The sequence below is a fragment of the Citrus clementina genome, unplaced genomic scaffold, assembly GCF_000493195.1.
Source record: "Citrus clementina cultivar Clemenules unplaced genomic scaffold, Citrus_clementina_v1.0 scaffold_6, whole genome shotgun sequence".
NCBI classification, from domain to species: Eukaryota; Viridiplantae; Streptophyta; class Magnoliopsida; order Sapindales; family Rutaceae; genus Citrus; species Citrus x clementina.
Window position 1 is genome coordinate 1,095,795 of NW_006262139.1, and position 11,698 is coordinate 1,107,492.

At 31.2% G+C, this 11,698-nt stretch overlaps 1 protein-coding gene across 1 annotated transcript in view; it reads left to right on the top strand.

Annotated features, from left to right (window-relative positions):
* Window positions 1-5,252, top strand: part of LOC18038700 (serine/threonine-protein kinase haspin homolog) — a 6,265-nt gene extending 1,013 nt beyond the window's left edge. The window contains exons 4-15 of the mRNA XM_006428236.2: window positions 969-1,059; window positions 1,206-1,801; window positions 2,051-2,174; window positions 2,576-2,685; window positions 3,142-3,253; window positions 3,582-3,674; window positions 3,765-3,826; window positions 3,910-4,040; window positions 4,131-4,201; window positions 4,287-4,339; window positions 4,847-4,913; window positions 5,035-5,252. Coding sequence (XP_006428299.2) covers window positions 969-1,059; window positions 1,206-1,801; window positions 2,051-2,174; window positions 2,576-2,685; window positions 3,142-3,253; window positions 3,582-3,674; window positions 3,765-3,826; window positions 3,910-4,040; window positions 4,131-4,201; window positions 4,287-4,339; window positions 4,847-4,913; window positions 5,035-5,160 — 1,636 coding nt within the window. The 3' untranslated portion in view covers window positions 5,161-5,252. The remainder of the gene's footprint in view (window positions 1-968; window positions 1,060-1,205; window positions 1,802-2,050; window positions 2,175-2,575; window positions 2,686-3,141; window positions 3,254-3,581; window positions 3,675-3,764; window positions 3,827-3,909; window positions 4,041-4,130; window positions 4,202-4,286; window positions 4,340-4,846; window positions 4,914-5,034) is intronic.
* The last annotated feature ends 6,446 nt before the right edge of the window (window positions 5,253-11,698 follow it).

An 11,698-nucleotide genomic window follows, 5' to 3' on the forward strand; every position in this document is an offset into this window, starting at 1 on the left:
TCCTAGCTTGTAGGGTATGTTTTTGATCGGTTTTCTAAATTATGCTTTGTTTTATTTTTCTAGTGATCTGAGTTTAGGGGTTGAATGCTTCAGTATAGCAGATAAAAATAGTAAGATGGCTTGGCCTCTTGCAAAGGGGATGAATTTGACAATTTCAGAGGAGATTAGTCTAATTTGCAGTGGAATAAGGGGGAAAAAAGGAAAAAAAAAATATAATCCATGAAGGTGAACAAAAAACCAATGTGATGTATATTGAAAACTCTGATCAACTTGGGTCAATGAAGGAGAACGATAAATATGTTAAATGCAATAGAAGTAATTAGGTTTTGGCATGATATGTTTGTCTCTGTGGTCCCAAAAGAGAGTTGACAAAAAGGTTGAGATATTTATTGTTTTTGTTAGACTCCTTTTGTGGTTACTCTGCTTGACTGTTGTGTTATCCAAATTAATCACATTTTCCTTCGGCGATGTGATCATTTGTTACTGATCAAGTTTGGTGGCACCCGAATCATTTAACTGAATTGATCAGTCTAAAACTTAGTCTTATCATCTCAGCCTCGGTTATTAGGCGCTGGGTTTTGGGATACTTTAGATACATAACAGATTTCCTTCTATTGGTTTAGTTATCCTTTGCGGTAGTTTAGGCATATGAGAGAGATTATCTAATTCAATTGTCTCAATTTTGTGATTTACCTCATTGATTTTTACATATGTTAGTATAAAATGGGGTGCAAGACCTAACTACATGTTTACACCACGTGGATAACTTAGTTCTTTCCTTTGTGTAATTTTTGGAAATTACCTTGTGGTTGGTGCATTAGAACTATTGAAGAGCATTTCACATCTTTTGAGATGAATTTGATTTGTTGATTATTTTTTGGGCTCAAACTGTGAAAGATACCATTTGGTTGTTATTTCGTTGGCTTTGATAATGCTGAGGTTAACTCTGGATTTTGTTCTTGACATAGAGGGAGGACAAGTATTGCAGTTGGTTCTTGTCTGGATGTCCGGCCTCAGGGAAAGCAGGCAAGAAGAAAAGGAAAACCAGCTCTTCCAAAGGTTGGACCGTGTATCTGCTTTGTCTTGACTGCATATTGTAGAGGCCTTGTTTTTTATTTGTTAAACAGTATATTAATATTCGTAATAGTTAGCCTTTTTTTTACAAGATAATAAGTCATGCTATTTTCCGTTGTTGTGGTTTACAGAGCAAAGGTGTGCAACCTGTTAGCTTTGAGAAGGAACGGGAGTACTTTCAAGAAGTTGATGCCTTTGAGTTGCTTGAAGAAAGCCCCTCACCAAAGCACTTTAGTACATGGGCCATGGGCAACCAAAATGATACTGTTCCCATTCCACATTTGTGTTCAAGATTAGAGAAGTGGTTACTTTCCAAAAAATTTAACTACAGTTGTGGACCGTCTAGCACACTGTCCAAGATATTAGAAACTCCATATAGAAACTTGGAATCTCTCCAAGGGGAAGTTAATTTTTCAATTTTGAGTACACCAAAAAAATCTTCTTTCAAAGATACTTCTGGTTTCCCTTCTATCCAGAGCAGATTTAATGAAGAGTTTATTACTAAAGATGTTCATGAAAGAGATATAAATTCTCGAAAGAGCAATGCCGTATCTGAAAGTGTGAAAAATGAGAGCTGTGAAGATATAGAAGTTGCTGTAAAGAAACTCTCTCTGGCATCAACGTCAGCTTCATCAGTTGTTGATCATGTAAATCCATTTTCTACACTTTTAGCTGTTTGTGGACAGTCAGCTCCTACAAAGCTATTGGATTTATTCTCCAAATATAGGTTTGTTCGTTATAACCAACAAACATGTGAATTTTTTGCCAGATGAGTAGACAATATATTTCTTATGTGTTATTTGGAATGCCTTATTGTGTTTGGGCATTTTGGTTATTTGCACATTTATCATGATCATTACTGCACTGGTCGTATTTTAGATTGCTGATGTTTCTTTTCTTCTCCTTTCATGCGACCGGGGTATGGGAGTGTGGCTCCTGTTTTCTGAACTAATCACATGGAACTTCCTTCTCTTAGTGACCCAGAAAATATTGTCAAAGTTGGTGAAGGTACTTTTGGGGAAGCATTCCTGGCAGGCAACACTGTTTGCAAAGTAGTTCCAATTGATGGAGACTTAAAAGTTAATGGGGAAGCTCAAAAGGTACTCATTTTGGTCTCATCAGCTGTTTTTGTTCCAAGTCGTTTAGGCAAGCGAACCTATTTGTCAGGAGGTAGGTCAAGGATTATATATCTGGTCAAACTGGTATCTTGAAAGAGATTAAGTTGGCAGGTTACTAAATGATGGGCTTTTAACTTTTTAAAACTTTCTAGTTTCTAGACAATGGGAGCCTGTTGTTTAAAGATGAAAATTCTTTATTTATTTATTTATTTATTTATAAATATGAGTTTTTATTTACTGGGTTGTGGTTTGTTAAAACACTTGTGATGTAAGTGCAAGAGAGGTTAATTGTCCAAAGTTTACTTTTTTGCCTCTTACTAAATTTTGGATGAAGTTTATCTGTCTGATTTCATTGCTTAACTGTGTACTTTGTTGTGCTTCAGAAATCAGAAGAATTGCTTGAAGAGGTTGTACTGTCTTGGACTCTAAACCATTTGAGACGAAATGAGGGTGACACTCTTAATGCTTGCACTACATTTGTTGAAACGTTCGAGTATGTATTCCACTTCATGTGTTCAAAGTTATGAGTTGCAACCACTTCAGATCTCATAGAAACAAATTGCTTCAATAAATTCCAGTTACTGTTTAAGCAGTTCACTATGGCCAATTTGTAGGTAAAGAAAACCAATGTCATGACCAGGTATTCACTCAATTATGCCTGCATGATCGTACTAGTTTTTAGCTTGGGCCAATTCAGATCCTTGTCTAATCTGAATTTTGTGCCTCTCAGACAAATGATTTTGTGTGGTCGTTGGCTTGGTCTTTGTCAATTCCAAATTCAAAGGCATGAGATTGATTGATTTTATGCTGGATAAAGACTAGGATTTGCCACAGATGCATGTAACTGATACTGATACCAAAATAATCCAAACATGCATCTTTGCGACTCTGTAAATCATGTGTTAACAAATGAAAGTTTTCCATTTATGCTTTTTTTTTTTTTTGGCAGGATCAAAGTATGCCAAGGTCCTTATGATGCTGCATTAATCCAAGCATGGGAAGACTGGGATGATAAGCATTGTTCAGAAAATGATAACCCCAAGGAGTTTCCAGAGAATCAGGTTACTTGTCCATCTTATTGGTGTTCGCATGTGAATCAAATTATGTTTCACTTGTTCAGATTTTTAACTCCCTCTTTTTCAGTACCCGCAGCACATAGCTGTTGCCTTTTACATAAACTTATCATCTTCACTCACATGCCAAGTTGAAAACATGCACTCTTTTTAATGTATTTTATTTTTCTTTCTCTCTCTTCTGTTGTTAACTTTCATGGGTTGGGAAGGTTCTTTTGAGATATGATGATTGTCCTTTTTATGATCGATGTACATTTATTAAGCTAAAAAGGGGTTTATTTAGGTTCTTAACTATATTCAATGAATTTGCATTCAGCGTTACATTGTGTTTGTTTTACAACATGGGGGAAAGGATCTTGAAAGCTTTGTGCTCTTGAACATCAATGAAGCGCGGAGTCTGTTGGTTCAGGTATACTAGAGATTTCTTTTCTTGTTATTTTCCATCGTATTTGTGAATCCTTGATAAGTTATTTATCCCAGTGTCCCTTATGCTCTGTAGGTTACAGCTGGCCTGGCTGTGGCTGAAGCTGCATATGAGTTTGAGCACCGGGACTTGCATTGGTTTAGTTACAAACTCAATTCTTTGATTGCATTTTCACGTTTCTTTTCCTGATACCTGAGTTAGGAAACTTTGCATGTTGCAGGGGAAACGTACTTTTGAGTCGAAATGATTCTGTTACAATGAATTTTCTTCTTGACGGGAAGCAAATGTTTGTTCGAACATTTGGACTGTCTGTAACAATAATTGATTTCACTCTTTCAAGAATTAATACAGGTGAAAATTCTCTTTTCCCTTTATACATTTGTCACATTGAAGGTTAAATTAGCTGGTTCAGTAGAGCTAATGAACATTCTGTGAACTCAGGTGAAGATATTTTCTTTTTGGACCTTTCTCAAGACCCTGAGCTCTTTAGCGGTCCAAAAGGAGATAAACAAGTAAGGAATATTACTAAATGTTTTAGTTTCATTGTAGTACTTTGATTTTATTATGCATCAAAGTGATTTTTACAATGTTCTGCAGTTTGATACTTATCGAAAGATGAAAAAGGTAACGGAAGATCAATGGGAAGGAAGGTATGAGTTATCAGATTGGCCATATTGATTCACTGGTTATAATTTAAAACTCTGCAGTCAGTTGTACAATTAGATCATTTTGCTGATTCTCTCTATTCATAATATCTCATTTTACACCATGAAAATTTTCCCAACAATTTCCTTGCTCTTTCTTTTCTGCATTTTAGCTAGTATTCTTGATCTTACTCGGGTCTTAAGTTTCGTAGGAACATATAATTGATTTAATAATTAAGTTCTTGTTAAATATTGTGCAAGGAGAATTATTTGTGATAAATCTGATAACCAATTGCACACCAGAAAAGAGTTTGATAAGCTAGCTTAGTTTGGGCAATTGTATCTGCAGTCTTAACTAATAAACCTTTTTCCCGTGTGCATTTAAGGGTGTTAGCATTCTTTTAGTGTCGTTGGATTATGATGGATGGGATAATGTTTATTGACTTTCCGTTTCATTAAACTAATCATTTCATTGTTTCTTGAGCTGAGCTCGTTGATTTTATTTTTAAGCAGTTTTCCCAAAACTAATGTGTTATGGTTGGTATATTTGGTGGACATGTTACTCCTGAAGAAAACATTTGTAAGTATCTTTACCCGTTGCTGATCACTGATACTTAATGTTAGTTTCTCAGTTCAACTTCGTACAAACCGGAAAACAATTGTAATCGTTGAATGTACGACTAATCAAAACGATGTACCAGGATCGTTCTTCGAAAGATGAGAGAGATTTACGATCATTGAAGAAACGTCTGGACAAGTATAATTCAGCCAAAGAAGCAATTTTTGATCCTTTCTTCAGTGACTTGATAGTGGATAGACCTTTGTGAAAGGAAAATGACCAGAAGGAAAGTAGGTGGAGTTTTTATTTAAGAAAAAGTAAGCAAGTTCTCTCATGTACAGTTTTAGCTACAACACTTGACATCGTGTATGTATTGAATCAACAAATTCAAACTTATCTTACAAAGTTTTATTTTGCCAAGATGTGATGTAATGTTTTTGGTTGTTAAAATTTAATTAAAAAAAAAAAAGAGGAAGAAACTTGGGACATAATGAGCTTTACCTCTTTGATAAGGTGAATAGCACTAACAAAAAGAAAAAAAATTTGAGTGATGACATATAACTAAATAGAAATCAATTAATAAAAACGATATTTTAAAAGAACCATTTGCAACTTGAAACAAGAAAAATAAATCATGAATCTCCTTATCAAAAAAAGAAATCATGAATCTCTTGAGGATCCTGTGGACACAGTCTTGCCACCTATCAAAGACTAAGCAAAAGTATGCCCAAGTTTGCAAGACAATCTGCAACACTATTGTATTCTCCAATACAAGGGTGGAGCACAACAAAATTTCATGAAAGGAAGCTTCCGTTAACAATTCAACCATTGACGTTGAAGCAATTTATGATCATATAAGACAAATTGTTAACTATTCTCATAAAGATAAATACAATCCACAAAATGGATTAAGGGCATATGATATTAAAACTGAAAAGTGCAGAAACAACAAAAATTAAACAAAAAAAGAATCAATGTAAATATTACAGAAGAAGAGTAAGAATGGAACCAATCATCTGGCTTTGTTTGAGGATATATAATAGGAAATACAGATACATTTAAAACCAAACTCAGATAAGAAATTGCCTAAATTGAAAACACATAAATTTGCTAGGTAGTTTCAATTTTCTAGGGCTATCAATACATATAGAAGATTAGAAATAAGGCAGAGCAACAAGCCAACAACAGCTAATATATAGCAGATTCAATTGAAGTCAAAAAGATAAAAAAAAAAGAAAGGAAAATTCTTACAATCAACTAGCAAAGAGACAAGTTAGAAAATTAACTCTTGCTCAGCCAAGTTGTTGGAGAATCTCAGAATACGCTGGGAACCTGAGGATCTCCCACCACCATTATTTATCCATGTTAAAAAAATTGATCATGGACATAAATACAACTCTCATAAAGACTATTGAGCTGAGACCAAAAAAAAAAAAAAAAAGAACAATCAAAAGCAACAAAACAACACCCTATCCTCCAAGTCATCCACCTGTTGAAAAGACCTTCATTGATCACAGCAAATAATTTTTTATCATTATGATCACAAAGTGCCTTTCTAAAATTAATAGGATGTTGTAAACAAGTTTTACAAGTATTGTAAATAATAAATTGTTTTACAATATGTAAAACTCGTTTACAGCATTGTAAAAGTTCATCTCGTACTTAAATAAAGTGCGAGGTTTCTTACTTGATAATTTCTACATAAGCAACACCCACAAACATCTCTTTTCCAAATTTACTAGCTATCCACTTGTCATCATCATCTTTTTTAAATTTATCATAAAAAATGATTGAGTAATTGGTTCAAGTTATAAGAACTAAAGAGACATTTAACTATTATTTAAAAAAAAAAAAAAGATTGTCTAAATGTCATGTTTAAAGGAGGGGCCACGATGCATGCAGCATGCAACATGAAGCTTTGATTCTTCACAAAAATGAATCTTCATTTTTTTTGTCATCTTAAAGCAACTTGGATAGAATTTGGGAAAAAATAAATAACAAAAAGGTAAGAGATGAATAGATGATAGTAGACTACTTTCTATCTTGTTACCAGAAATCAGCAGCATGACATGTTCCAAAAGTTTCCATGCACATGCATTGTGATTTCTTGTCACTTACATCCTTTTCAAAATCTTTAATTGTTCATGACGTGTATTTGTACTAAATTGGTGCTCGATTGTCGACATTAAGTCTATGAAGTTCTTTTGCATATTACAATAACGAGGTGTTGTTTAACAAATGTGAGTGTGATTGGTGTTGGTAGAAAGTTAATCTTTCGTTTGCTGGAAGGAAAATTGATTCCTTAATCTCCTCTTTCACTACTGAAAGTAATTAATATGCAGCTTTTAAGCAACTAGAACTCAAAAAGCAGACATAAAAGCTGGGTAAATGCTCCTTTACTATCTATAATTTGAATCCACTAGCCAGTTATTCAACGAACCCAATGTGACTGGTATTGCTAGAAGTGCATCTTTCGGTACCGAGGGAGAATTGATTTCTAATATCTCCCTAGTGTAAGTAATATACAAGTTCTTCTCGTACTACTTTATAATCCAATCGACAAATTTTGAGGGTCAAGAGGGCTTCAAATAATATAGATTTTGGGCTTTGTCCTCCCTCGTATTTTATATGTACTTACCAAAAAAAAAAAAAACTCAAATTGCGAAAATAAAAAATTTAATGTGATATGCGGTACCATAAGCAAAACTTAGATTTTTAGACATATTGCATGCTTTAGTGTAAAAGATTTGACTAATTGGAATATTTTTTTTTGAAATGAATTAAAATATTTATTAACGCGAGCATACCTTATGTTTGAAGATTTTCTTAAAATATGTGTGATTGATATTCATTTATTTTTATGTTTAAATTATTAACAACCAGTCACCAACCTGAGTCTTTACTTTGATAATACTCGAAACGAAAAAAAAAAAAAATTCAAACCCTTTTTTTAATATTGAATGTATTAACAAGTAATCACCCACCTAAGACTTTACTTAAATAATACCAAAAAAGGAAAAATCAGAAATTCACTATAGTATCCATGCCCATATCTCTGTTATCTTATATTTTATGCCTTCTTTTATTTATTTATTTTTTATTTTAAGGATTCAAAAGAGAACACCAAGCATCTTACAATTAAATTTCACAACCTTATCAATTAATGTAAAGAGTATGTGACCATTCTTTCTCTTTTTCTATACATATCTTCTTGGTTGCTTTCGGCTGTGACTGAGTCAGACAATTGCTTTTGATTCATAAAATTTGAGAGGCAAAAAATCAAAACAAAGAAATACACTTAGATTATTCCACATGGGTTTAGACCCCACATCATATTAGTATCGTAAGCATATAAACAAAGTGATATTAACAGTAATTAATATGTGTGAAGATCACCCTGAAAAGGGCTTTAAAAGTTTGTAGATTTTCTGCTACTTAATCATGTATTATGATTGTGTAGAATTGCATAATCATAATGCATGATTGTCTACAACATTAATGTCTAATGAATTTTGTTGTAAAAATAGATAAATTAACACTAAATTGTACCATTAACAAAGAGATTTGTATCACATATAGAATGTAAAATCCCTGATGTTGAACTCCAAAGTAATTACATTATAACTGATCTCCATCATAGTTACAAATCTAAAACTCTAGTGATATGTAACATACTTATGATGTCAGATAAGTTTATAATAACATGTTGGAGTAAAGAAAGATATGTTTATTAAATGTGTGAAAAATCTAAAATATTAACCCGAAATGTTTATTAAATGTGTTATAGTAGTTATAGTTTTGTCACTCATTAACATATTCTTAGTATATTGGGATATATTTTACATAATATTTATAGTTTTAGCTACCCAAACTCAAATCAATTTTAATATAATATTATAATTTTTGTGATTAAACACTGGTTAAAATAAAGTAATATACACCATAGTTTCCATTCCAAGGTTACTCAATTAGTTAATCATATCATAAACCATTTTTTGCATGTTAAGAACTCTAAATTTAAATTAAACACGATTCTTTAACGTAAATAGTCAAATCATTTTAGAGCAATTTGAAATCCTAATTTTTATTTATGTTCATGTCATATATAACAGTGTAGACACCTTGTTTTATGAATGAAAGTATAAGTTCAAATAAAATAATAATAATAATGTCTTTTATAGCATAAGATATAAGTCTACCGAATATTACTTCTGAAATCTATTTTCACTAATATTTAGAAAAATATCTATCTATATTAAAAAGGAATGAAACCTATGTAGTTCAATCATACCCTCAAATATATTCAGAATATGAATACCACTAGAATTACAAGTCCACTAATTAATCTTTTTTATTTCTACATGATCAATATATATAATTAAAGACAATATATGGAAGAGCCTATGCCAAAGATTTTACGGCGGTTGAGGTCTTATTAAAAAAAGCTGCCATAAACTTTGGACAGAAATTTCCAGCCCCAAATCCAAAAAGTTTTTATTTTATTTTATTTATTTATTGCCTCTTTAACTTTTTCCTTATCTTTAATTTGTGATAATTATTAATTAATTATTGTAATGGTTTTTGCTGATCTAAGCCAAGTTGACAATTGATCCTCTCTTTTTTGCATTGTCCAAACAAGTTCATGTATCATTGAGATCATCTTTGTGTATAAACGAGTAATGGGTGCTGAACAGATAATCTTTTTTTTAATTAATCTTTTCCGAATTTTATTAATCTTTTCTTGCGATTTGTCACATTGATGATATATTAAAAAAAAAAAAAGCTGCACTTTTGATATAAAAGAAAATTATCTCTAATTAATTTTTATTTTTGCTATGAAAAGGTAATTATTCCCCAAAATCTTTATTCTCCTGTCCCCATAAAATTAACCTTTAAATTGTTGTTACCTTTTGTTACTATTTGATGCAAGAATAATTTAGCAACTAGAATTTCCATATATATATTTTTTTTAAAAAAAAGATTCTATTAATTTAAAGAAGAAAAAAAGGTACATCAAATGTAAAGGATATGAACCCATCCATATAACACTTTCGCATTTTTCTAAAGGTAGTTTAGCTAGAGAATTGATAATGACATTGCAAGATCTATGATATACTTGATGTTAACTTGTTCAAATTATTCCATATATAATTTATTTTGCCTTAAATAATTTCCTAAATTGTTTTTATACTTCGGGGAGTTGTATTTCTTGCATTTGTTGTTACTTTTGGTTTTTCTTTTTCCTGCTACGAATAGACTTGTTTTTTCTGACAAACTTTGAATAATATATGCTTCAAATCATTCTCATTGAAATTATTTTGTCTGTGGAATTCTTGCGGCCACCGTCAATCCTCCACTAATCTCAAGTAATTAGCATCTTTCTTTAGTTCACTGTATTTTTATTTTTTTCATTAATCGATGAATTCTATTCTTTGAAATATCTAACACTTAATAGTTTTTTTATTTATAATATATTTTTTAAATATTAATATAATATATATAATTAAAATTTTATTGATATTTATAATTAAAAATTTATTAAATTATAAATGTAACTCAATTAATATTACAATAGGAATGCGCCTCGTGTATACCGTCGCACCATAATTTATGTGACAGCGCACAGTAAATCAAACACGATAAATGTTCTGTCCACGTCTAGCAAGGGGATATCTTACATTCTCATTAAAACTCGTTTATTTCTTATTTTGTCGTTTAGAAAAGGAAAGAAAAGAATTTACACGTTTTTTTTTTCTCTTCCGAGAGGGTGAGGCTATTATGTCGGCGAACTAGTTATTATTTTTATGGATAATTTTTAAAAACCTCTCCTGAGGTTTGGACTTGTTGTAAGTAGATAGTGAGAATTTGTTTATTTATAAAATATTTCCTATCGTCAGTTAATTTTAACATTAACCGTTAGTTAACTGTGCAAAGACAATATTACTCTTAACAACAGTTTGTAAACGGAAATAACTAAAAAAAAATTAAAATTGTTGGCGCGAAAAGCACAAATCCTATTTTTTGACAATTTTATCCTTGTCAATTCCAAAGATTTACAATATCATAGGTAAAGATTATAACTATTTTATTTTCAAGTTTTTAATTTTATCTTTTTTATAGGAACTTTAAGAAAATATTAATAATTTAAATAGAAATTTTTAATTTTATCTTTCTTGTAGGAACTTTAAGAAAATATCAATAATTTAAAAAGAGTAAAATAACCAATAATTTTAATTTTTTTTAATTATTTCCATCTACAAATTGTTATTAAGGGTAATATTATGTTTACACAGTCAACTAACGGTCAATATTAAAGTTAACTGACGGTAAGAAGTTTTTTATAAATAAACAAATTCTCACCATCTACTTGCAATAAATCCAAACCTTAGGAGAGGTTTTTAAAAATTACCCTTATTTTTATTAATAAACAGTATGTCATCATTCTGCCTGGATCAAATAAATTATTTTCTTATTAACTCACTGTATATGTAGGGTGATGAAACATCATAAGGTCACATGCTTAGTTGGAAATTTTTTTGGACGTATTTTACTAATTTATAATTTAAATTTTGAAACCAATAAATAAATTAAAAGGGTTGCTTTTTCAAATCAAATCACCCCTCTTTAATGCAGGAATCCTTCGTAAGAATTCCCTTTTCTAAAGTTGACACGAGACGAACCCAACAAATTATTGACGACGACATATGCAGGACCATACCATCTCATTTAAAATGTTCCCAGTGTGAAAAAAAAAAACCCAAATTAAAGACACAGCAACATGTCACTTTCTTGATCTCTCCATTTTG